Source organism: Trichosurus vulpecula, chromosome 9, assembly GCF_011100635.1.
Source record: "Trichosurus vulpecula isolate mTriVul1 chromosome 9, mTriVul1.pri, whole genome shotgun sequence".
Taxonomy (NCBI): Eukaryota; Metazoa; Chordata; class Mammalia; order Diprotodontia; family Phalangeridae; genus Trichosurus; species Trichosurus vulpecula.
The window spans coordinates 154,498,961-154,526,567 of NC_050581.1; the positions used below are offsets into that span (position 1 = coordinate 154,498,961).

The following is a 27,607-nucleotide window of genomic DNA, read 5'->3' on the forward strand; positions in this document are numbered from 1 at the left end:
AAATATTTATAAATTGGTTGCAGAACACTGGACTGGACACTGCAGGAGACAAAAGTTTACATATGATATGGTTCCTACCATTGTGGACTTCAATCTAAGATGACACCAAAATGATTGTTTTCCTGGGTTTCCCATCTCATTTTACTATTGCACTGCTTCTTACCAGACACAAACATTATGTTCTTACCACTGATTGGCTTAAAACGAGTAATAAGAGTAGCTTAAAAATGGTCCTTCTGGGGCTCTGAGGAGTTGTGAAACCTGGTGCAATACTACAAGGGAGAAAATCCCAACTAGATCAGAGAAGAATCTAGCCAAATAAGGTTTTTGTTTTGTTTTGAAGGAGAGAGAACGTTGGCCTGTGGCTAAAAATAGGAATTCATTGAAAGCTCCTACAGTGTGAGGAGGGTTCAGAGGAGGAAAATGGAAAATTCCCTACACATTTTTCCCCCTACAGCTGTCCAGATTAGCATTGCCTTTAATCCTCTTCTTTTGGCTAGTTGTCTGCAGATCTACCTTTCATCAGAGGCACCATTAATACAGTAGAAAGAACAGCAGTCTAGGAGACAGAAGAACCAGTTTCTAGTCCTGGCTTTGGCACCAGCAGTAAAACTTTCAAGTCTCTGGGTCTCATCAGTAAAACAGAGAAAACACTTCCTGTAGCAACCTTATCTATTGTACTGGACACAGCTGACCATATCGTCCTTTTGAGTACTCTCTCCTCTCCAGTTTTTGTGACAGCTCTCCTGGTTTGCTTCCTACCTGTCGGATTGCTTTCTCCTTTGCTGGCTCCCCATCCTGACCCCAACTATGGTTGCTCCTTAATGCTTTATATTGAACTGCGTTCTCCTCTCCCTATTGCTTTGTAACCTCATCAGCTCCCCTGGGTTTAATTCGTCTTTTATGCAAATGACTCTCAAAGCAGTACTGTATATCCAGCCTATCTCTTCCCCGAGCTTCGGTCCTACATCAACTGCCTATTAGACACTTCAAACTATATGTCCTGTAGACATCCTAAACTCAGCAAGCCGAAACAACTCACTTTTTCTCCCTAGACTCTTCCCTGTTTCTGCCTACAGTGTCTGGGCTTTGGAATTATGGCATTACCCTTGACGACTCCTTCCACAGAGCCACTCAGTTGCCAAATCTTTGTAACATCTCTTCCACATGACGCCTCTCTTGCACTTGGTTCAGGCCCTTCATCGACTCATCTAGATTATTACAAAAACCTTCTAATTGGATTCCTTGCCTCAACTCTCTTACTACTGTTTCATTGCTGCCAAAATAATTTTCCTTAAGAGCAGATCTAACCATATGTTCTTTATGCAACCAACTCTATAGCGACTTCCTATTGCCTCTAGAATAAAAGATAAACTCTTCTACTTACCTTTCAAAGCACTACAAAACCTGTCTCTAACTCACCTTTCCAGTTTCAATGGGTTATTCCCCCCTACACTACAATCTGGCCAAACTGGCCTTCTCTTTATTCCCAGTGACACTCCCCTCTCTTGTGCCCCGGGTCTTTACTGGGCTACTCCCCATGCCTGGAATGCTTCCATCCTTCCTTTGGCTTTACGGTCCTTCTCATCGAGGGGTAGCTTAGGCATCGTGAAGCCTTTCCTGATGCCCCCACTGCTAGGATTCTTCTTCCCCAACTACCTGGTATTCAATTACTTACTACTGCCATGTTATCTATGTATGCGTATGCATACATATCTATTTAATGTCACATTTATGCTCTTTTTAATATTATGTTATTTATCTCTCCCATTAAAATGTATGTTCACTACAAGTAGGGATTGTTTCATTCTCTGTACTTGTATCCCCAGTGCCTAGCACAGTGCCCGGAATATCAAAAGCACTTCTTATTTTACTATTATGTGAACAATTATAAACTTTTTAACTAATTGCTTTGCCTATCTCAGGGCATTGCTTTAAACAAATGAGATTCTGGACATGAAGACACTTTCTACAGTTCTAAGGATTCTGTGGCTCTTACAACTCTGCCCTACAAGTTTACTTTTTCGGTCCCTGCTACACCTGACAGGCATCCAAATGCCTATTACTGCTATGTCCCTGGTTATATTTCAAGACTTCAGAGGACAGAGATGGTATCTTCCTCACCTAGACATAATAGCCACTCATTAAATCTTTTTGGAAATTATGTTCAGAAGGTGCTAATTAGGCCAAGTGTTCCATAGCTGTGTGAGCTACTTTCTTCTAACATAACAGGATACATCCCAAACCCTCCCATGTTTCAACATTGTATATCCCTGGGTCATAAAAGGATCTTCTTAGTGCAAATATATCTCCACTCATGCAAAAACTCACTCTTTCAAATGGGCCAGTCTTACTTTTGCATAGGAAGGACAGCATTATTATAAACAGGTTAGAATATGTTACATCGGGAGGAAGTAAATTTTTAACTTTTTGATTATCAAGGTAAGTATTTTATTATAAAAATTATTACATCTCTTGTGAAAGTTCAAATGTTACAGCAAGGTGTAAACACTCCACTTGAGAAAGAAGTGACACTTCTTCCCTTCCAAGAGTTCTCCCCCCCCACCCCCTCCCCCCCTCCCCCAGGAGGTCTGGTCTCTACAGCACCCTGCCCACACAGAGTGGCTGGGGCTTCGGCATGTGCCAGGCAGGTTGAAGGCAGCCTGCCAACTATGCTCTCTCCTCTGCTCACTGTACAGAGGAGAGTGTAAACCCCAGCCCAAACGGAGAGGCATTTACACACATTTTATATAATATACAAAGAAACCAGCATCCCAGGCGACATGATTCTCATTCCCAATGCTCTCCCAGACTGATGGGCTCTTGTAGGGGAATGAAGTATTTTGTTGTTTCAATTTAAAAAAAATCTCCCCCTTTTTTGAGCAAACACCTGATTTCAATTTTGGAAATAGTGAAATTTTGTAACAGTCACACACAAAAAGAGAAGACTGTGCATATGATAGTTGTGGAGAAGGGAAAGAGAAAAAGAAAGTGGAAGAGAGGTGCGGAGGGAGGTGGGGAGGAAATATGGAGGGAGACTCACAGTATTATCCTGTCCAAAAGAAAAGAAGGTCCACTGCAGCACCAGGGATTATACCTGTTGTATATTAGCTAAACCTACTATGGTTATAACTGAATATAAAATTAGATAAATAAAAACACGCCAGATATTACCGTAAACAAGTGAAAGAAATAAGCTAGCAACTGTATGGAATTTAATGATTGTGCTCCCCACGCAGGCTGGTTCCAGAGCTCCCCCAGGTGTGTACAGCAGGCACAAAGCCTGAATGGGGGCATCCAGGTTGCTCACGTGCTGACCCCTGTGTCTGGGTCTGTATGCAGCCTCACAGGGGCACCCCGCCCCCACCATTAAAAACTCCCCCGAAAAATTCATGATGCCCACACACAATCCAAGGGCTGGCAGTGACAGCCCTGCCATCACAAATGCACAGTACCCATTCAGGGACGTGTCCCACTGAGCGACCTCCCTGTTACACAAATGCACTGCATGTGACAGCTAACTTCACATCCTCTCAGACATGGGGGACAGGAAAAATTAAAATTCAGATGATCCCCAAACCATAGTGAATTCCAGCCTCCTTCCTGATAAAACTTATTAAGACCTGTCATGTAGTAGCACAACTGGCTGATCAGATCTGAATTCTCTTTCCACCCACTGGAGGAGATGTTAATGAATTACGATGAAGGGCTAAGACGGGGACCAAGGGGAGAGAGGTGGACAGCAGCAGAGAATGGATAATCAACCCCTGAATAATCCAGAGCTGGCTGTAGCCTCATCTTTAGAGGAGACATCCCTTAATCACAACACATGCTCCAAGCCCCACCCCCCTCCCCAACTACCCATTTCTTGGTGACTCTAGGATAAAAGAAAGGAAGTATTTGTTTTCTGCTAACAAACCTTGGCTAGATTTGTTGGAGATTGGAATGATCATTTAAGGGAGGAATGCCCACCTTCCATGAGTGTTTGAGAACCTGACCCTATTCAGATGGCTGTGAATTTTGTTCCCCCTTATTTTTTTCCATAATTGTTTTCAAATTGAAAAAGATGCCAAAGTGACTACAGGTTATGGGCACAATGGGAGATGGAGGCTTGACACAAGTCATTGCACTTAGAACCGTTATTAACTGAAACACCATTGGCTTTTCAACAATGTACCCTAAACAGCAGGGAGAAACTTCTTTACAGTCTCCACTTTAGACAAGATTTACATCTTCCTCCACGGCTAGAGGCCAACAATGCTCACAAGTCTTGTTCTCATCATTCACACCCTACATTCCCCTCCACAGCAACATGCCTGGCCCAGGATCCAGAGGCCACTGGAAGCAGCTATGGGCTCATTGAGTTCAGTCTGCCCAAATCCAGAATCCCTAGGAAAGTCCTGTCTGAGTTTTTACTCCAGACCCTTGCAGCTGCTGTAGTCTGTATGGATGCACTCCCCCACTACCACGGTGTGGGTAATGCTGTGAATTGGAAACTGTGGATACCCTGGAGGGCTGGAAGGTAGCTGACTGTCCAGAGCTGGGCAGGTTGATAGTCCGTAAGTCTGATGGCAACGACCTAGAATTTTGGGGGAAAGATGTGGAACTCCAAGTTCCTGTGCTGGACTGAGAAACACAGTCTGAGGGGAGAGAGTCTGAGGGGCCTTGCAGGGGAGGACTAGCAGCAGCAGAGGGGCAGCTCCTCTTCTGGACACTGCTGCTTCCAGAATGTGGCTGGCTATTGTAATACCCTGGCGTCACGGCAAAGAGTCCCAGTGAGTCTGTGGGTGCGGAGTGGGCAGGGCTGGAATAGGACGTAGAAGAAAGGGAAGATTCCGAAGAACTGTGGGAAGGGGTATTTCCAGACCTCAGTGCTGCAGTGCGATAACTGTATCCTGGAGACTGAGTGGGGTGTCCTTTGTAGGGGGAAGAACTCTGTTGAAGGAGGCTCTGTGACTCTGTCCGTGGACTGTCACACTGTAGGAGCTGGAAGGAGAAAAGCAGAAAGTAACAGTGAAGGAGCGAACAGGGATTGGGTATATAAAAAAAAAATTCCCTTTAACTTTGTTGCATACAGCTTTACATAGAACTAAAAATTTACCAGCCCATGCTAGCTAACTTATTAACATACTCTCAGGGGTGACAGAGATACTGAAAAATATGCTAGAGTTCTACTTTGCTTACCTACATTTACTACCCTATGTATTTCTAAAGCTGCTATAAAATACTTGAAGTGATTTTTCATTTGATTTCATGCAACCACATCAAATCATTTCAGGCCCTGAAGATGGTAACCACTTCCTGAATGTTCCCTAAGATACTGGCCTAGGCCTATTAACATAGTCCCCAACGGCCAGTTCCTCCTTACCTGGTAGCTATATCTGGAAGGGCTATAAACAGCTGATCCTTTGGAGAGAGCAGAGCTTGTTATCTCTGGGCCTTCTCCCTCGGCAGGATCTGGAAGGCAGAGCAGACAACTTCAACTTGGCTTCTTGGAAGGATAATATAAGCACCTCTCTTTTATGGACCTGAAAATAGACTTGCCTCCCTTTAGGGAAGTTCAATACTAGAAAACAGGCTACTAGGGGATGAACTTTGGGCCACAGCAATTTCTACTAAGACACACGTGAGGAACTAGGGAGGATGGTTAGGATTTCTCTCAATGAAGGGAGGATTCACACTGGTAAAGTCATGGAGCCTAGAACTATCTACTGCTATAACATGTGTTCTGAAAACATTCATTTGTTCCAATGTGAGTGGTATGTTAGGGAGCATTTGAGCATGACTTGAATTCTAAGTTTGCTTCTTGATTTCTTCTTCAAGAATGCAGAAAACTGTACTATGTCACAAGCTGGAACCCTTCCGATTCCCATTTCTACAAGCAAATGTCAGGTCTTTGTCAAAGTAAAGTGTCACATTTACTGTGCATCTTCTGGTGAAGTTAAGAGCTGTGGATGGAGAAGGGTTAGCCTTCACCAGCCACCTCTTTCTCTCATGGCCTCCAGCCATGGAGACCTGGATTTGTCAACTTTCAGGGGGCCTTTACAAGTAGGTAGGTGAAGGCCAAACATCACCTGGAAGCCAAGGGCACTGCCACTATTTATTGGTAGTACTTATTTTTAACCATTTAACACGTATAAAACTTTGCTACTGTTTTTATTAAATTCCTAATTTTTTTCAGTGTATCACTAACTTTCTAAGTGTTGTTCCCCTAACCCTATTTTTCCATAAGCCCTTTGGTTTTTAGTAGACAATTTTGCATAGCGTGGAACTTTTTGGGAATGCATGTCACTTAGTAGCAGAGCTGACTATAAAGCGTTTTATGGTTCCAGGTCCTCTTGTACACATTATTTCATTAAGCCTCAGGAGAACCCTGTGAGAAGGCACAGTACACGGAAAATTTTCTCCCCATTTTTACTTATTAGAGAATTTCAGTGGCTTGCCTAAAGCCACTCGGATATGGAATTGAAGTGCTAGGACTTGAATTCCCAATGCAGTATTGGTTCTGGGATCCCCTGCTGCCTCATTAGGTCATAAGTATTTGCTATCCATTAAAGCCTTTCTTTGTATTGCCAGCACTGAGGGTGTTGCTTAGTAATAGAAGCACTTAATATATGTTTGTTGACTGACTGAAATCAGCTCATTCTACCCACCTGCTGCTGTTAGAATGAGTGGAATATGGGAGGAAGGCAATAATAAGTGGTAAACTCAGGGCTCACACAATAAATGTTCTGACTCCCTTGCCCTTCTCCCCTTTGCTGTTTATGGAGAAGAATTTCCAGCTTTTTGGAGAGATCAAAGCAAATTCAAATAGTCAAAAATCAAAATCAAGAGCAAACTAGAAGAATAAAAATGAAAAGGCATGGTGCACAACAGAGGCCATAAACAAGCTGTAAATGCAAAAAAAAAAAAAAAAAAAAAAAGGTGAATCAAATAAATAGAAACTGAACCATAATCTTCATTTCTTGAAAAAAAAAAAAAGATGTAATCAATGATTAAAACTAGAAGATCAAAAGAGCCTAGAAACCTCTTTACCCAATAGACAACTGATCTGACCAGAGAGAGAGGACCCAAAGGCAACTCTGGGTAAAGAACACAAATTTGTTTGCAAATCACACAGAGAAAAATAAGCTTAGAGAAAGCTTGGGCAGCAGAATTGTACTGACAGAGTTAAAGGAGGAAGCTGGACAGTGGATAACAAATGGACAAGAAACGTAAAGATTCTTAAATAAAACAAAACCTCCCCCTATCCCCGCCCCCGATGAAAATTAAACTGTCATGTTTGGGTTTAATGCTCCAGCCTTGGCATAGGCTGTATGAGGACACATCATCATTGGTGGATGGGGTAGACTCCGGGTACTGGAGATGTGCATTTTTTTGAACGTGGCAGTTGTGTATTCTAAGAATTGTGTTTGACGTCCACCCCCCCCCCCCACCCCATTGAGGGGGTAGTATCTGACTGAAAGAGGGAAGCTGCCCACAGTGTTGAACTGCTCACCACCCCCAAAATGGCCAGGGTGGGGGGAAGAAGACGGCTACTGACACATTTTTTTTAAAATGCATGGCAGAGGGAAACAGATAAGCTGGACCACTTTGAAAGAAACTTATTACACAGGGTGTTCCTAAAGTCTGGACATTTTCAGCAGCATTTTATTTAACTGGAATATTAACAAATAACATCTTCAATATGATTTCCATCATTTGTGATGCAAAGGTTGATGTGCTTTGCAAGATTCACGTGAACTCGATGCAATAACTCCACATTGCTGTCAATTTTAGCACATTCACCCTTTATGCGTTCATTCAAGTCTGTTGCATCTGTGATTTTCATGGAGTATACCTTCTCCTTTAGCATACCCCAGAAAAAAAGAAGTCAAAGGGGCTACGGTCTGTTAACATTCCAAATATTTCAAAATAGGCATTTTTGCCTATGTGTCCAGATTTTAGGAACACCCTGCATACTTCTAAAAATCATTTATATATTTATTTATATACTTAAAAAACAAACAAACAAAAAAGCAAAACTAAAAACACAAACCACCAAGCTGTATGAAACAGAAATCTGTGAATTTTTTTCCGTTCTATTGAATGTATGAAAATATTCTTTTTGGGGTGTTTATGACATGGAAGAAAATGAACACGGGAAGAATAGGTGTACTAGACTAATGTACATAGGGAAGATCTGGGCTGGAGGAATTAATTTTAAGGGCATATATTCTCAAGATATATAAAGTTGAAAGAACTAAAAGATGGGAGAAAAAAAATTACCAAAAAATAATAATAAAAAAATGTGATTAAGAGGTGATCAATAACCACTGCCAACTTTCCCATCTCTACAAAACTTATAGATAATAAATTCCTGGAGATGCTACTTGTTAATGATGATAGCATTTATGTAGCACTTTAAGATTTACAAAAGATTTTACTGTTGAGGCAACTGAGGCAGATGGAAGTCAGGTGACTTGCTCAGGGGCACACAGCTCTAATAAGTGCCCAAGACCAGACTGGATCTCAGGTCTTCTTGACTGTAGGCCCAGCCCTAGACTCCATGGCACCACCACTTGGCTGTTGATCTTTTAAAGTTACATTAAGCCCCAGAATACTGCAAGGGTTCCTAAATAAGATCCATACTCATTAAAAAGAGGTTGGTCAAACCAGGGGTATGTTAGTAAATGTGAAATATGTGTGCTACATAAGGTTAAGGTATAACTGAACTTAACATTTTTTCTCCATCACTTTCTTAAATCTAGACAATTAACGAAACAATAAACCAAGCACTGATTTATGATATTTGGAGGTTTCTGGGGGTAAACTCATGGTCAAAGTGTAACAGTTGGGTATCGTGAGCCAGTCTGAGCCGGCTCTAGCTGAGTCCTGGGCTTAATCATCCACAAAGTTTTGAAAAACCAATGAAAATGCCTAGACTTTTATATGTAGTTAGATGGACAACTTACAGGGCTAGTCCATCAGTGTATATACTTTGGACAAACATTACAAATGGATAATAAGCTAAGGAGGAACAGAGAGGGCTAGATTATTTTATGGTGCTTGTACATTGTTTTTAATAACTTCAGGCATCTCTTTAAAATAAAGGTCCATCTTTTTAATGGTATCATTCTTCTCATGATCCTATATGGCTGTAAGTCATGTCATTACATTCATGACATTTCATGAAAGTTTCTGAAGAACTCAAACAGAAGGTCATGTCTCCCGTGGGGGAATGACAGGTGTTGGAAGATTATAGATTACAACACATTACAAGCAAAGAACTACACAGCATAGTGGTATAAGGGATATCATCAGAGAAACTTGTGATGGATAGAGGGGTGAGTCATGTAACCAATAATGAAGGATAATCATGGGAAAGCCCAATGTCTACCACTGTCCCTTGGTATTCTCAAAATGTCAAGTGAACTATAGGAAGTATGCTGCGTGAGTTCCCATAGAGGATTTACAAAGGGACAGAATAGTCCTATTTACAGGCTGTGATCTGAATCAATGAAAGAAAACCACCACATTCACTAGAAGGCTGACCACTCTTACCAAAGCAAACTCATAGGAAGGTATTACTTGGGCAAGATGGATCAGAAAAGCCAGTGATGCTCAAGAACTTAAGAGTGTTGGCAGCACAAAAGAGGTCAATATAAAGCTGGAAATTCAAGTGGACAGCAGATGTTTACTGCTTCAAAACTCTGGCCCTTCCTGAATACTTCAACTCCTGAAGCCATGGAAAAGGGAGGGCTTGCTCTACTCACCTGATTCTTTCTCAGCAGTGCTCTCCCAGGCTGGAGAGGTCTCTTCTTTCTGTGACACCTTCACACTGCTGCTACTGCGGAGGACCTTTTTCAGAATGCCTCGTCCCTCTCGGAGACGCTCCACAGATGTGGGAACCATCCTGGGGAGGTAAGAAGATACTATTTAAATGATAACTGAAGAGTCCTCTGGGAACTAAATCCCCATAAGTCTTCTTTTATCTACATTTAAAAATCATGTTCCTTGGGACCAATTCCACTAACAAGACTAGATGTGAAATGGACACTACACACAAAGAACTGGAGTATGACCACTTTATCCCATTCTGAAAGGCAGCTTCATCCTCTGTTCCACCATGTGGACTCTGGTTACACAGCTACTTTCTCACTACTCATTATTTTAAGGCCAGGTTCTCCAAGAGTCCTTTTCTGAAGGCCCCAGCCCTTTGTGACTATTCCCCCTCTCCTGTTTCTACCACTCACAGAAAAGAATTTCAAAGCTGAAAAGGACCTTCAAGAACATTTGCTCTAGACTATTCCATTTCTCAGACAAAAACTTCAGATCCAGAGAGGGAGAGAGACTTGCTCTAGTCCATACAATGAGTTAGCAGCTCAGCTAGGCTTAAGGCCTGCTCTCATCACCATGATGTTAACTTATCCTTTAGTAATTGCTCCCTCCTTGGGATTTGCAGAGCAGTGATGGCCTAGATTTGTTTATCTGGCACCTGACAATATAAGGCGGCTGATGCCTTTTCTCTTTGTTCAGGGGCAGGAAATTCATCTTATCCTTCTATATAACCACTGCCTAGCAGAGTGTTCAGCACAAAGGAGGTAACTCAATAAATGTAACGACCAAGGAAATCATCAGAGACCAGGCTAAGCTCATGACTTACCTTAAGAGCAAATGAGCGGAGGAGGTCATGGTGGTGGCCACCACATTCAAAGTTAAATGCTGAAGGGCAGTTTCTCGGATTCAGTGGCCTTTCTTAGGTTAGCAGTGAGGGTGAAAGCTGTGGTTTGATACCATTAGACTGACTGACTGAGAGGAGGAAGGAGGTTGCTCTCTAAGAGAAGCACTCCAGTACTTTTCAGACAAAATTTAGAATGGCTTTAGAAGAATTCTTCTTACAAAGAATCAAAGTAAATTCACTCCAATACTTACCACCTACTGCTGATATTCTCTTGAGGTCTGCAGTGAGATGAGGAAGTAGTACCCCTGGGGTCTGTAGGGCTTATATCATCCACGGGGGGAACAGAGGAATGGGATGGGGAGAAACCCCTGTGAGGGGAAGATGGGGCTCGGGCTAAAGATCCCTGGACACCATAGGTTTCAGTGTCAGACACTGAGCTATTGCTGCCTTGCCGGGTGGGAGTCCCTGTACACCGTACAGAGTCACTTCCCAAATTCAAAGAGTTCTCCTTGGCTTCCTGTTTCCGCTTACGGTACTCTAGCAAAGACACCTGGGAAGGAGACCAAAAAAAAAAAAACAACAACAAAGCTTTAAGTAAGAGAGGTCTATTATATCATCAGAAAAAGATGACAAACAGGAAATGAAGATAGGTTTAAAGTGAGACTGCTCTGTTTGCGACAGCTACTTGGCATAGTGGAGAGAGCACAGCCCCGGAGTCAGGGAGACCAGAGTTCAAATCTGGCCTCAGACACTAGCTGTGTGACCCTAGGCAAGTCACTTAACCCCATTTGCCTCAGTTCCTCATCTGTAAAATGAGCTGGAGAAGGAAATGGCAAATGACTCCAGTATCTTTGCCAAGAAAACCCCAAATGGGGTCATAAAGAGTCAGACATGACTGAAATGACTGAATAACAATGCTCTAGGGTTCACACCACGAATGAAGTAGGCAAAAGTTCTGGCAGCTTTCTTGGTGTGAAAGCTAAAGCGCAGCCTTAAGAGACACCTAGTAAGAATGATACAGAAGGAATCAAGAGATTAACTCTTTGAAGAATGAAGCAAAATTAGAATAAGCACTACTCTGGTTATTTAGTATCTCAGTACGTCTTGCTGTTGTGTTTTCAAATCCAGAATATTTCCAGGTGTGTTATTAGGTCAATCATAGATTTAGAAATGCAACGAACCTTAGAGACCATACAGTATATGTATATATGTGCATGTATGTATGTATACACACACAAACACACATACGTATGCATATATATATAGTTCATCCTATAGATAAGGAAACTGAAGCCTAGGTGTTACTATCCCTGTTTTATACATTGGAGAAACTAAAGCAAAGGGATAAGTAGTTTGCTATTTATTCTTTAGGAAGTCAGGCCAACAGATCTCGGTCTTAAGTATACATTGCTGCTTTGGGTTCTCTTGAAGAAACTTTTGTAGCCATGTACATCTGTATATACAGAAAAGGAAAACTATCTATTGTTTGTATTTCAGTCACTTGCCTTTTTCCTTTGTGGTGGGTTCTGGGGGGCAGGCTTGATTCCATCACTGGCCTTCTCACCACAAGGTGACATTGATCCACGTGCTATGTCTTTAATTAGACTGTGTTCATGTCTGCTGGAATACCCTTCTGCAGGAGAGCTACAATACCTCCCATCAGAATTTAAAGGTTTCCGATCTCCCACCAGGGGAGAACCTCGCAACAGTCCATCTGCTCGAGGCATAGCGTTCAAAGGTGAGAAGGCATACATTAAATTAAATTCTGTCCGAAAGGCCTGGTCTGAATTTCTTAGCAGGGTCTGTTGTCCATCTCCATTATTGCCTTGGTGGCTGTTCTCGGATGTCGGAGGGATGGAGGGCTGAGAGGCCAGGTCAGATTGACCTGGGTGGAGCAAGACTTGTCTCTCCAGGCAGTTGTTAGTGTTAGGCTCAAGGTATCCTACCTTTGCCAAATCCAGGTCTGTCCGGGGACCAAGCTGGAAAAACAGAAACCAACGAAGACATGGGGTAGGGGAGAAAGTGAGAGGGGCAGAAAGGGAGGGAGTAAAGGGTACAGGTGAGAAAGTAAGGCAGAAAAGATGGGGTGATGGTAGTGGAGAAAGAAAACCATTAATGTCTGCAAAAGCTCCACATAATGACAGTTACACAGGCCAGATGTCTAATAAACCCCCAGCCTTTCCCTACACTGCTTTAAGTCTTTCCAGAGGAAAGCACTCAGGAACTAAGAATTAAAGAATTGGTCAAATGAGACTATCTCATCTGCTCAGCTTTTTGAGTTTGCTGAGTCACCTTGCAATACAATAAGGGACTTGCAGTAAAATAAGGGAATTACCTGAGCCCCATGCACGTTATAGAAGTGAGACTGGTGTCTTAAGATAACTGGCTCCTGATGTATTCATTTCTAAATTAATACTGATGGAGGCTAGGAGGGGGAAGGGCGAAGGAAAGAAGGGTGGGGGGAGAAGGAAAGGGGAGTATTTAAGTTACTAGTTCAATAAAGATGAATGGTATTAAAGACATCAACCAACCAGTACTTCCTTCAGTCATTTATCCATTCATTTTCACTGTTAACCAGGTCTGTTTTACATCCAACTTTATGATCATTCAATTCTTAGCTTACCATCTAGATAAACACATCAGCACACCAGAAGATCAATAGCATAGCCCCACTACAGCACAACATTCCAGAACCAGCCATGCTCCTAAACTGTATCTCATCAGCTAGGTCATTACTTTACAAACTATGTACTGGCTACAAACTGCCATCAAGACACATATACACTGACAGTCAATTTCCAATAACGGATCAGTTGTGTAATCACTACTGAAGGAAGACATCATTCTTAACTATTGATATTCCTTCTACAAAGAATGGTACACCAAGACACTGCATCACTACTGCACCTAAGGGTCTTGAGCACCAAGAAAAGACAGATCTTTCCCTTTTACATTAAGTGCCAAAACATATCTTAACTTCCTCTCCATTAGAACACCGCCACCTTCACCCTTCAGAGACTATGACATGATCTATATCTATTCCATGGTTTCAATTTTGGGACTTGAGCATATATTTTGGAAGATTTTATACTTTTCATTTATGACGCTCTGGCACTAAAAACCTTCACATGCTCTTGCTAAGACCGCTCTTTACAATGCTACTTGGTAGCAAGTCAATGAAACCACTTGGTAAAAGGGTAGTTACCAAAGGCATGGATGCCTCATCTCAATGAAGACCTTGAGATTTATTTAGTAGTTCTCTGCAATGTTTGGCACTAGCCATATCAGGTAAAGGCAGTCAGTCAGGGAGGCAGCTCAATCTAAAAGTCAGACGGCAGAGTCATCATCGAGTCCTCAAAAAATTCTCAATGCCCAAAACACAAGTGATTAAGAGACTTATGTTTTTCCTATGGTGCAGCAGGGATAAGCTATTTTTCCACCAAACTAAGACCAGTCCCTTCCTCTCACGAGCCTGGAAAAATAAACACAAAAATAACTTTCAACTTCTGGTTCAGTTAGTTTCTTCTCTCCTAAAACTGCCTGGGAGCTCCCTTTTCTTAATTATGCCCTCTTCTCCGAGGCTCTCAGACAAGTTTTCAATATGCCTTCAAACTTAACTTCAGTACTTAACCGTTCTTTTCACAGGGCAATCCCTTCGCTGTCCCACATGCAAACCACACAATCACTTGGCTTTCCTTGATCTACATTTTGATAATCTTGAGCAGTCACACATTCTAAGATTCATTCAACTTGCTGGGAAAGATCAGCCACCCTCCAGCCCATAACCCCATTCACACTCTTCCCTTGGTCCCTCCCCACACACTCAAGTCCACACTCATGCACACTCACTCTCAGCCTCCGAGTGTGATTGAGATGGTGTGATAACTACCTCGGGTGACAGGGACTCGGGCCTATGCGCAGGGGAACTCTCAGGGGAGGATATGTTCTAGAGGAGGGAAAAGCATCTTGTTATTCATCTACTCAAAGTCAAGAAGCAAAACAAAAAAAAAATAAAGTAAAAGCAAGCATAGATGTTAGCCATGACTTTTCTTATCAGAATGCACAGGGGAAATACTCAACCGTAGAACTCATCCCAATGGACAATAACTTGGTACATTAAATGCTTCCTGGTGCCTTAGAAAGCATGTAAATCAAATCAACTGTTATTTTTTTTCATGATATAACTAAATATCCCAAGGGGATACTAGTTAAGAGTTAAGATTGGTACGGTTCTACAGTATGATATTTCTTTATATTCTAGATCAGAGGTTGGAAACCTAGGATATGTGAGTCATGAGGTGGAACCTGACTTAGTTATTGGTGGCATTCTACCCCCCCCCCCATTATCTAAACTGTTTCCTTTACTTTTTTCCATTTCCTCCTTTCAGCTGACTGTGAGGGGAAGGGCATGAGGGGTACGAAGAATGCTGCTTAGGTCCTGGGAGCATTCTGGACTAGGAAATTCCTGTTCTGAATAGGTATTCAAGGGATATGCATTAGGAATAGGGAACTTCTAGCCTACTGGTAATATTTGGCCCTTGGCTTAATTTCTTATAACCCACCGTAACCTTTCTTTCCTCCCAAATAAGTATCCATCAGGTTCCCATATAACCTCTCCCAGATGTTGAAATTCACAAATACATTATTATAGATCTGAAAGAGATCCAGTATAAGATGCAGGGCCTGATATCCTCCTACACAGAGACATTCTTAGGGCTTTACTCTGAAATGACATTCTTAGAGGTCTTTGACTACCATGAACAAATCCTTTAATGAGACCTAAGCTGACAGAACTGGTGAAGGGAAGAGCTGGTGTAATACTGGACAGATTTTGCCCAAATGGAAAGGTGAAAAGCAGATGGAGCTGTGGGCTTGGTAGATGGTGGCCAGCAGTAGAGGGAGAAATTAAGGCTGTTTCAGCATAGGAGTCTTGATGGTAGGAAATGGAGGATCTGGGGACCTGAATTGGGGAATTTTTGTCAAGCAATATTGGATGGAAGGGAGGATGTAGGCCAAGCATTGGAGCAAAATCTGGGGAAGGGAGGAAGGAGGGAAGGTTGTAGGGATCAGGATTAGGGATAGGCCTTTCTCTCTTGGTCCTTCACAATTAACTTTAATTCCTAATATCCCTACTTTCTCTTGACTCCTGAAGTCTTTTTGTCTTGGTCCTGAATAACTTCATTTCCCAGACTCTCCCTCCCAACTCCAAATTATTACATTTTTCTATTAAGTTTACTTGTATTCAATGAAGAAAACATTCATATTACCTATTATTTTAAATTTATAAAGTGGGAAAGTTCAACGTGTTTGACTTTCTTCTTTCAAAAATAAAGCTCCTCACAATTAAGATGTGATCTGATTTCCCCCCGTGAGTCTAATCCTTCAAAGACCTTAAAGTACTCCCCCTACCCCTGGACTAGAATATAGGAAAACATGGCAATTAGTGCAGTGACATGGAACAGGCCAGGAAGGTGAAGTTTTGCTTTACTGATAAGAAAAGCTTTAATTTTCCTTAAATCAGATTTTAGAACAGTTGTTAGTGCTGTGTCCTTCCTAAAATTATTTTGTATCTGCTAATCTGTGCACATGTATTCTCTTAGTAAAATGTAAGCTCTTTATAGGCCGGAACAATTTTGGTTTTGTCTCTTTATCCCTAGTGCCTAGCACAATGATATTTAAAATGTCTGTTGATTCCAATGCTTTGTGGTTTTTGGAGACTGATTATATCAATCTATGTGAATAGTTTACTAAATGTTGTTTTGATGTTATACTAAGAACAACTTATCATAAAATTAGTTTTAGGGGGTTCATAATAAGAATCTCCTACTACACACAGCAGGAGGTATATCAAGTATTAAATTCAATTGATGTGGAAGAGAAAACTACTCTTTAGTTTCTAAAATCCTTCCTGACAGAGTAAAAATTAGATACCACCATGAAAGATTAACTGAAGAAGCACAACCTAGACTTGTTTGTGGACTGTTGCAGCTGGGAAGGTTTGGTGTCACTGTGTCCCAGAGCCTGAGAAAGTAAGAGCCCTTTCAAGTGGTGAAAAATGGGAACCAAGGGCTGAATGGCTAAGCTGATTCTGAAAAAAAAAGATCTGGTATTTAACAAAATTAATAGAGATTTGGTTCCTATTACTACAACTGTTTTTCCCCTGGGAGACCTTTATTCTGTGAAATCTTTCTACTATGAAACTTTTAATTTGTTAACTGAAGAGTTAGCTTCACCTACAAATAAAAATGAAGCCAAAATTCAAATGAAATGGACTGAATTGGCTGGTTTAATAATCAGCTCCAGAGGAATCTAGTGAAGAGTTAATTGTAGCTTACAAGGCAAAATCTCTGGAAAAATTAATTACAACCAGAAGGATATATTCAAAAGAGACTTCTCCAAAGTGGCATTTGCTGTGCTCCATTCAATCTGGGCCTGGGAAGGCCAATTCCAAGGTTGCGATTTTGTGTTTAATCCACCATATTTCTGACCTGGCATTATATGATCCACTGTGCTGCAGGCCAAGCACTCACCTAAGCTCTGGAGGGAGGGCAGAGATGCCGCTGTGATCAGCTAGAACACTCAACTTCTAACCAAGAACACCTGGAGGAGTAAATCTACATACAGGCAGAGCCTTAGGGGCAGAGCTGAGCATGCTCAGTTAGAACAGACTTTGCTGAAAAGCAGGAAGAGATGGTGTCTTTTTAGTTTAATTATGTATGACACCTATTAAAGCAACATGCATAGATGGAAGTTTAATAAATGCTACCCAGCAAACCTCTTGTCACCCAAACTGGAATATCAAGTGGTTCAGGAATAATCCTAGAACAAGCTGAAGTATAAACTGATACACTTCTATCATACACTGGACAACAGATGATAAAAATGCATGATACTGCATGTTGAGAGCTACTTGCGTTTCCCTCATTTCTAAACAAGACAATGAAGTGAACTGATGTGAAAACACTCATGTGCCACAATGTTCCATGAAACTATAGAATGAGGCAGCAATACGAAATCATTAAAGAAAAAAAAAAAGGAAAGAAAAAAGGGAAGACTCTTCACTACTCAGTCTGATTGGAATCTTCAGGCTGGTGTCATGTGGCTGGTCTGTGGGGCTAGAGGCTTACTGTTTTTAGGGGGGATACTACAGATAAAGCAGGAAGGCTAGCATGCTTACTGCCAGCGGGGATTGAAGGCTCATGAACTGGCATGCAAAAGAAAGGCAATGGGATGGGTGGTACCACTGATCCTGTTCTGTGGAAAATGGTGGCAGTTCCCAAAATGTGAGGCTAAGAGGTGGCCTGAGAGAGTTCTCACTTGCAGAGACAGTGTGAGGCACGTGATTAGACACATTTGTGGAATGATTACAGCTGTTGTGGGTGTGTAATGTTCAGAATTTTCGTATCTGGCCCCTCCCAACACCAAACCCCAATCACCTCAAACTGCAGGGGCGTATTGCAGCGACTAGTAGCAAGAGATGGAATTGGTGAGAACATCAGGCCATATCCATTCCGGCATTCCTCCTCTCCTGGAAGGGTCGAGCAGGGCATGGTAAGCTGTGGGCTCTGTGAGCTGGGGACCGGAGGGATGGGAGGCGGAGGTGTGATTGGAGACAGAGGCCTCAGTAACTTGGTAACGTTCTGCTCCATCAGATATCGAGACTTCCATTTCTTTAATGGGCTCAGTAAGTCTGTGAAATACAAAGCTTGGATGAGAATTTGAAACTGTAGCTTAACAGAAGGATCTGCAGTAAAGCCATTAATCTCTAACCCACAATGCTTTTAAATTCCTTTCTCCTGGTAGTCTTGCTCCATTAGTAATTCTCCCTATCAAAAAAGAAAGCCCACAAAGTCTCTACTTATGTCACCTACTATAATTTTCAAAACTCTCTCAATTTCTCAGGGAAATTCCAAACCTACTTTGTCCCTATTTCTGAGGTTCATTCAAGTAACAATCTCTTTCAGCCCAGACCAAAAAGGGCAACTTTCTTATCAAGAGCCCATGAAACCCTTTAAATCTATCAGGCAGAATAAATAGTCTATTTTCATAAACACTCTTCACATCTTTTTCCCACATCAACAACAATAACTAATTCTCCCCCCCCATCTAAGTTCATCCTGAATATATTTTGGTTCCTGCCTTTGTAATCTTTCTTAGTAGTTTCTTCTGTCTTTTCTAATTGTGGTAGGAAAGAATTCTATAAATAACAATTTCCCAATTCACACTTAGCCCCTCAATTTTAGATTATTTCCTAGTTTAAAAAATTATCACTAATACTTGAATAAATCCTACAAAAAATGTCTAGAGAGAAAAAAGGTAGACTGAACATTCCTTTGAGAATAATCCTAATTTTCTATACTTTTCAGGTAACAGAAATTTGTACAAAGTTATAAAATGACATGTTTGATCATAGATTAAATCACAGTTTATATCCTCACTCACAGCCAAGAGACTACACTCAAAAAAGACAATATTCTTGTTACCTAGCAAGGGTTCTGCTTTAAGGCTGCCTGGCTGTTTCCCTATTCCTACAGACATTGGTTCTTTTATGAAACGAAGATTATGGGAGATGAGGTTCAGGGAAAGCCCCACTTTAGGTTTACCACCTTCTAGAATTCTGCCCAGCCTCCATCTACATCTTTAATTGGTATATAGCCTCCTCTTAAATTTTCTTTTGACTCCATTTCAGTATTTCAAGTTCTTTTACTACACTATGTGAAATACATGAAACAGCATTTCTCATCTCTCTCCTTTCTGGCCTGCAAGAAATTCCTGCAAAAACTTCCCCAAAGTACAAGATATAAGGTTGGGAACTACAGTGGGAAATGAGCTATTACTGTTGCCCAATAACCCCCAATTTCATTCTACTTGGGATATGTAAGGTTCTCTCACTGTGCTTCTTTATCAGCTCCAAGCTGGATTTTTTATATACTACAACCCTACTGGCATCTCGGCATTTAAAGGGAAAAAAGCTATTAGAGAGAAGGTCCTATGCGAATTACAACATAAGGACACCTAAGGCTTGTCAATGTCTAGACATCCTTTCACCTGATGCAAACTAATGAGTTCAATGCTTCTTTCTAAGTTACCGTTACTTAACTATTGAAACCTTGCCCCCAGCCTATTTAATTTAATCTGGGTTTCAGTAAACTGTTATTAATGCATAGTATCTTTATGTATTACAAACATGCCCTTGACTCCATCCTCAAAAAAACAAAACAAAACCCATATCTCTTGATTCATCTATTATAGGTATTATTATCCCTTATCTCTCCTCCCTTTTACAGCCAAATTCCTTGAGAAAGCAAAAGCTGTTTACCAACATCTCCACTTTGTTTCCTCTCACTATCTCATTTCTTACCTACCCAGCTGCTCCACTTTGGGACTTTTCTGATTGCTGCCCTCCTCCTCCCCCCAAGTTATTATTGGGAAAACATTTTTGGATCCCATTTGCCTTGATATTTCACCTCAATACCACCCTCAGTCCCTCTGACTGAAGGGTGGAGCCACAAACTCCCAAACCTCTATTTAAGGAGGAAGCCCAGCTCAGAACATCTTATTTCTCACCTGGTTGAACTACTTTTGTAGTTCTATGACTTTTCTACCATGCCCCCACACTGGATACCTTCTCTAGTCCCTCTGTCGCCTCCCCACTCATCCCTCTTTTCAGCTTCCTCTGGCGTGCTGTCTTCCCCCCTTAGATTATAAGCTCCTTAAGGGCAGAACTTGTTCTTTTTTTCCTTTATACATTTGTATCCTCCACACTTAGTGGAATGCCTGGCACATAGTAGGTGCTTAATAAATGTTTATTGATTCTCACCTCTTAAGTCTGACCTGCAACCTTATCATTCAGCTGAAACTGCACTCTCCAAAGTCAGTAATGATTTCTTAACTGACAAGTGCAATGGGGCTTGTTCTAAATCCTCAACCTCTTTGACCCTTTGCCATCAGTCACTCTTCAATTTGATAACTTTCTTCTCACTAGTGTTCACAGTTTTCTCTCCTCATTCTCTTAGTATGGCTGCTGCTTCTCAGTCTCCTTTGCTAAATATTCATCCAGGTTGTGCCCACTAACCATGGGTGTCCCTCAAGGTGTGTCCTAGGCTCTCTTTTCTTCTCCCTCTATATGATTTTGCTCCCATGGATAAAACCATCATCTTCAAGGTGAAGATCCTCAAATCTACCTAACCTCTGCAGACCTCCAATACTGCATCTTCAACTGTGTACTGGATATTTTGAACAGGATGTCGTGTACATCTTAAAACTCAACATGTTCAAAATTAAATTCATAACATCTACCTCCCCTGCATATTCCTCTCTAACTTACCTAGGTCTCAAAGTTACCATCATCCTCCCAGTCACCAAGGCTTACAACCCAATTGTTATCCTCAACACTTCACTCTTTTCACTGCCCATATTCAACATGTTGCCAAGGTTTGTCAATTTTACCTTTATCTATTATATACACCTACTTCTCTCCTATGACACTACCACTACCCTAGTGCACAGGCCTTTGTCACCTGATACATAGAATTTTGCAGTGATTTATTGGTTGTTTTCTCTGCCACAAGTCTCTCCTCACTCCAGTCTATCTTCCATTCAGCTATCAAAGTAATCTTCCTAAAGAGCCAACCTGACCATGTCTTCCCCTCACACCCACCACTCTGTAAATTCCAAAAGTCCCCTATCGATTCCAGGATCAAATATAAAAAGCTGTTTGGCATTCAAAGCCCTTCATACCAACCTGCCCTGCCCCTCTTCCCACAGCCCCAATTTTCTTATATACCTCCTCAGGTACTCTGCAATCCAGTGACACTGTCCTCCATGCTGTTCCTTGAAGAAAACATTCCATTTTCTCACTCCGAACACTTTCACTGGTTATCCCCTATGCCTAGAATTTTCTCCTTCTTTATCTGTCTATTGGTTTCTTTGAAGTCCCAGCTAAAATCCTATCTTCTTACAAGAAGTCTTTCCTGACCCCCTTCAAATCTAGGGTCTTCCTTCCATACAGGGATACACTTCCATTTTATTCTATATAATAGTTATTTGCATGTTGTATTCCTCATTAGACTAGTGACTGCCTTTTGCTTTTCTTCGTTTCTTTGTGCTTAGGTGCCTGGAATAGGGAAGGCACTTAATATTTATTGACTGACTGAAGATACTACTCAGACGTACCTCACTTTCACTGGGAAATGTATTCTCGTTAAAGACCTTTACCTCACTTATCTAGAGGCAGGAAAAAAGTCTGGGTGATTTTCCAACCATTTCTAGTTTCTCTGATATTCAGGCACTGAAGATGACTCTAAATTGGTTTGAAGCTTACCTCTCTTAAGATATTTTACATTCATTATGGAAATATATTGGAAAGGGATTAATTAGTAACTAATTTCTCTTAACTCAGCCCCATCCCTCCAAGATTCTATGACTCTTTCCTCAATATTATTATTTCATAAGTTTCCTTGCTCCTTTTTTATACAGATGGGTATTCCTGGACCTGTTACTTTAAATTAATCTAACCTTTTCATAACCAATTCTGCTGTTATCTGTACACTGTCTAGTTCCTTGTCTGTCGTCCTGGGAAAATTGATCCCTGACTTGAGAGCTCTCTTTCTCTGAAAAGATAGATGCAAAATAGCTATTTAAGACAGCAATGTTATTTCCTTTTTTTGTTTGGTTGAGCAAACTTAAGTTCTCATACTAACAAATATATAAATTGCTAAAGAGTTACCAATCTGCACTGGTAGAGTGTACTCCCAGGGAGGAAATTCTACCCACAAATACAGAATGATTAGGAATTACTCTGCAATTTATAGTTGCCTGCCTGAACTTGTCCAAAACCACATAGCTAATATTTGTCAAAGGGGGGATTTGAAGCCAGGTCTTCTTGACACCATGGCTGGTCCTCTAGCCACCAAATCACACAGATTCTTAATATTTAACATTTTCAACAGTGCTTTAAAAATCAAGATATACGAAAAACCCTTGTTTGGCCCTATGATTTCACATGTCTTAGGAAGTCCCAAAAGAAATTCCAGTGCAGAATGGTGACTGTTTTGCAACTTATGGTCTTAAGAGTAGCCTGAGGAATTGAGGTGTTAAATGATTTGCCAAGGGTCACACAACCAGAATGTGTCAGAAGTGGGCCTGGAATACATGTCTTCTTGGCTCCAAAGCAGGCTTCTCTATCCACTATGTCATGGTACTTGCCTCCCCAAAAAAACAACAAACTCCAAATCCTATTAATTTTATTATTATTTAGAATAGCCATGAAGACTATTTTGGTATTATAAAAGCATAAATTCCTTAGATGGATGACACAAAGTGAAAACTGGAAGGCATAGTAACTCTGAATTACCAGAGTTGTACAATAACTGCTATTATGCCTCACAATTCTAAAGAACAAGCATTTTCTTGCTTTTAATCAATACTTTGTCTAGTATACATTCCTGAAATTATACTTAAGCATATACCTGCATTGTCTTTGCAGATGCTAGAAGAGTTACTGTTCTCATTGCTTTGGTATAGATGCTGAATTCTACTCTCTTGGGATACAGACGAGGTTTGAGTCATTCCTTCTTCTAGGGCTTGCTTCATCCAGCGCTGAAATAAAAATATCCAATAAATGATCAGTGATAATGCTTTTCAGAAATGTATTTACCTATGTAAAGTATGTTAACCAGGATACCATGTTAATTAGTGAGGAATGATAATCCACAAACTCACTCAGTTTTGTAAACTAACACATATTCATGTCCTTTGCTTCAGCATAAACACACTGCCCAATGAACTCCTTGGGAAAAAAAAAAACCAGGAAATGAGCTTCTAGAATGGGGTCCAGAATATCCAGAAAATCAATGGACAACTGAAGTTCTTCTCAATTTTTCTGGACTAGTGAGGCATTCTGAAATTTCCTTGAGAGCCCCTTCTCATACTGAATGCAACCAACTGAAAAAAACCCAAGCATCTCTAGGTGTCGCCTGCTCCATGCTGAGAATACCTCCTGAAGAGGGAAGGAATTTGAAGAAAAGTAATGTTCCACTACAGGTACCACAAAGTGCTCTCACTGATTCAACTCTCAAATGTAATATCCTGTGGCATCTTTCTGACAAGTGCCACAATTAAATTATACATGCTTAACACAAGTCACTAAAGGAAATAACCTTTGGTAGAAACCAAAAAGGGGATAAAATCAAACAGAAAAGCTCTCTAACCATCTACAACTTTCTGTAGTGATTATCAGTGACTAAATTAATAGTGAAGATATGGAACATTTGGGTCGGACTGTATAAGGTTAGGATAGTTAAATTACGTATCCTGTGGAAGAGAGAAATTTCTTACCTCTAATTTGTGTTCTCTTAAGATACACAGTTGTAGGATCTCACCACTCTGTGGCTCTCCTGCCCTAACACAAGACAGATTGGATTTTGATAAACATCAATTTCTGAGTCAAACCCTTCCCCAAATGGGAAGAGCAAGGGTGAATTATCATAATTTTACATCTTTAGAGAACAAGAACTACAGGTAAGTAAATATTCTCTTCACCAAAATGAAGCAATTCTAACGGATCTTCACACCTTGCGACCCAAAGCTGGTTTCAGGAGAAACTGGTCAAGAAATGTTAATTTTGCCTTGAAAGCCTCATATAGTGTCACTGATGTATGTCAAATGACAAAAAAAAAATTTCAAACATCAAGATGAGTATAAATGTATAAAAATAGCTCCCTAAAAGGTCATTTGATAAATATCTACTTTTCAGGATACCATGTTGTCAGAAAAACACAGGATATGACTTCTCTTACCTTCAAAATATTGGTTTCAGAAATCACAAAGCTAGACTGATATTTAAACAGTTCAACCGCATTACTGGAGAAATGAGGATATCAAAAATTTAAGTCTAAAACGGAGTAAGCAATCCCCATTGCTGCAGACATCCTCTGTATAGGATCTCTTTTTTTGGAGCAGTGTGGACTCATTTGTGGTCACTATGCTTTATCCTGATAGGAGTTCAATCTTTTTTGGGATGTTTCTAAAATGTCAAGTGGGTTAGCCTAAAAAAATTAAAATTGGTTCTAATGATAATGTAATATGAAACCACTAAGACTTCAGGAATGGAGGTCCCAGGCAATGAAAATACTCCATAGCTCTAAGTTTGAACATCTATAGCAAATTATAGACAAATCTCATTAGACTGCTGGAGCTTTTCATAGAATTCTAGGACTCTATAAAGAATCTTTATATCTAAAAAGTTCCAATTAAATCTAAGGATTTAAAAACTTGGACTAAAAACTTCCACCAGTTGCAATGCATATTATTTTTCTTAAAATGTCTAACTCTCTCTTCTGAACCACTCTAACTTCCTTTGAATAGCAAATTCTGGCACCGATGCCTCTCTTTAACCTTTTGTGCTACAGACTGTTCGGTGTATGTCTATTTTGTTCTCTGTACTAGATAGGCCCTGTTCTTCAGGAGCCTATATTATTATCTTACACATTTTTGGCACTCCTCCCAACCCTGGCCCAAATACCTCAAGGAATACTGAGCTCCAGCAGATACTCAAATATTTGCTACTTTGAAATTATGTGAAAACAAATACATAGTTCAAATTATTAAGTCTTTAATGCACACTATTAAATTTTAGTTCAAAGGGCTTTGCTTCAAGTAAGTAGTGTAAGTGTTCTAATGCATCAGCGATAATAGCTGTCCCTATCCATAGCTTCTTTTTTCAATGTTATCTCAGAGACTTACAGAGAACATAGTGGGGTATTATAGATAGGTTAGTGCCCTTTCATGAATCTCTACCAAAATCGGAAGGCCAAACTAGGAAAACATACACCCTCCCCACTCCCAGTTTATTTTACTAGTACTCTGACATTAACATAAAGGTCAATTCTGTAAAAATATAATAATTTTAATCATCCTAGGCATCAAAATTATTTGTAGATACAGCTTGAACCTATGTTGGGTCAGTTAGCATCAGCAAGTATACCTTACACTGTTTTCTCAAGAATCCAAATATTAAGTATACAATTAAGTATATAATTTTTACATACAATCAAGGAAATGAGCTCAGGTGGCTCCCCTGTGATGAACACTCTGCTATCTAAAATATATATCCCTCCTCCCATTTTACCCCTTTTAAAGGGTTTATCTCATTTAAATTACTACCCAGAAGATTAAAATGAATCACTTGCTTTCCTAAAAGTGTGTTCTTATTGTTTGATAAAATACATACTGTTCTTAACTCAGATATATGTAGATTTCATATTTAGACCAAATCTAGGCTGAAAATGTATTTCAAAGCAGTAGTTTATGGTGATGTTTTTTCATATTCTTTATGAGAAGCAACTTGATACAGAGGAAAGAGCACTGGCTTTGGATTCAGGAAGGCCTGAGTATGAATTGTGCCTCTACCAGTGTGACTTTGGACAAATCATTGAACCTCTCTGAGCCTCAGTTTCTTCTTTTTAAAATACTGGGAAAAACAGTGTGTGTGTGTGTGTGTGTGTGTGTGTGTGTGTGTGTGTGTAGTGCTTTGTTAACCTAAAAACACTACATAAATGCCAGTTATTATTTTGCATTAAAATCATGATGCATTCTCACAAAAATTTTTAAAAATGATTTAATTCTTTCAAAATACAGAACCACTGAATCATGATTGTTCTGATGCTCAAGAGAAAAATAGCTATACATATTCCATGTAAAGCAAGACAGACGATAGAGGATAAAGAAAACATTTAAAGACTAGAGAAAGAATTCTGGTCTAAGTGGGAATAGTGTCCTTTTGCCAAGTTACAAAGCTATGAGGCAGTTATATACTCAAATGAGACAGCTCAAAGAAGCGTCTCTGCCCACCATATGTGACACGGCCACATTCCCTCAGGTCTCCGTTGAGGTCAGGAATATAGGAATAAACACAAGGCAAAGGAGCACTGATATTTTAGTCAGTATAGAATCAGAGCTGGAAGGGGCTCAAAGATACAGATCTGGTCCAGTCCTCTCAAAGGACTCTACTAAACTCTTCTCAGATAGTTGTCAATCCTTAATAGGGCAGGGAAGAATATTCCATTACCTACTATGGTAACATTTTAAAACTATTTAATACTCTGAGGAATGCATTATATCCAGCTAAAGACACACGAAAGGAAACATTTTTCTTTTGTGCACAAACCGTACCTCACCTACTTTTTTAGACTAAAGACTGTTTCCTAAGCCTTATAAAGCTGGCTCTAATTTCTATACACACAGCACTCTCAAAATGCAGAACTTAAACATTTGCAATCTAGTCAGGAGTAGATAAATGCCAAGTACATAGGCAGACTATTTTCTGGCTTCTGCTGTCACATTCCTGTTAAAATTAAAGACAATGGAAATTCATGAAGTCTTTGTCAGGCAAACTCTTTTCTTCTCAGATAACATCTGAGAATTATAAGCATAGTCTTCTTAGATGTCTAAGTATGAGGAGGTTCCTGAGATCAAATTCCTCTTTTCTAGTTTGGTAAATACCCAATAAAAATTATTTTAAAGAAATACTCTCTGGGGTTTTCTATAAAAAGCATGCCACTATGACTTGTGCAAATACTAAAGCTGCTCATTATTATGGTTATCAACTACCAAAGTCTCTCTAAGCTGTTCAAAGAAATACCCTAAGTTCCACTAATTTCACTTCAAAAATTTTCCCACACAAATTGATGAGTGTCACAAATACTTCAATAAAGCATGCAAGAAGGAAGGAACCCACACTCTAGGTGAGTGCTGCTAAGCTGGCAGTGGGTACCTTTCCTCTCTCTATGATCCCTGTGCCCTCCTCCCTTTTGTATCCCACCCTCCTTACTTAACCCTTCCCTACCCCCTTTCCCACCCCCATTGTTTCTTTCCCACTGCCCAAATTATTTCTGCTCTGCAAGGGAGGAGGCAAGCTGTAAGTGTGGAGGGGTCAGGAAGGAC

At 40.5% G+C, this 27,607-nt stretch overlaps 1 protein-coding gene across 8 annotated transcripts in view; it reads right to left on the reverse strand.

The window, feature by feature from the left end:
• Positions 1–2,432: 2,432 nt before the first annotated feature.
• The window catches only part of SETD5 (SET domain containing 5), a 74,504-nt gene continuing 49,329 nt past the window's right edge, over positions 2,433–27,607 (reverse strand). For 6 of the 8 annotated variants that reach the window (XM_036739073.1, XM_036739071.1, XM_036739074.1 and 3 more), the window contains 8 exons: positions 23,134–23,263; positions 18,100–18,353; positions 14,553–14,609; positions 12,169–12,642; positions 10,915–11,213; positions 9,756–9,895; positions 5,369–5,457; positions 2,433–4,986 (listed from right to left, as the gene is read on the reverse strand). In XM_036739073.1, coding sequence (XP_036594968.1) covers positions 4,390–4,986; positions 5,369–5,457; positions 9,756–9,895; positions 10,915–11,213; positions 12,169–12,642; positions 14,553–14,609; positions 18,100–18,353; positions 23,134–23,263 — 2,040 coding nt within the window. In that variant the 3' untranslated portion in view covers positions 2,433–4,389. The remainder of the gene's footprint in view (positions 4,987–5,368; positions 5,458–9,755; positions 9,896–10,914; positions 11,214–12,168; positions 12,643–14,552; positions 14,610–18,099; positions 18,354–23,133; positions 23,264–27,607) is intronic. The other 2 variants (XM_036739076.1, XM_036739075.1) reach the window with 1 other exon arrangement.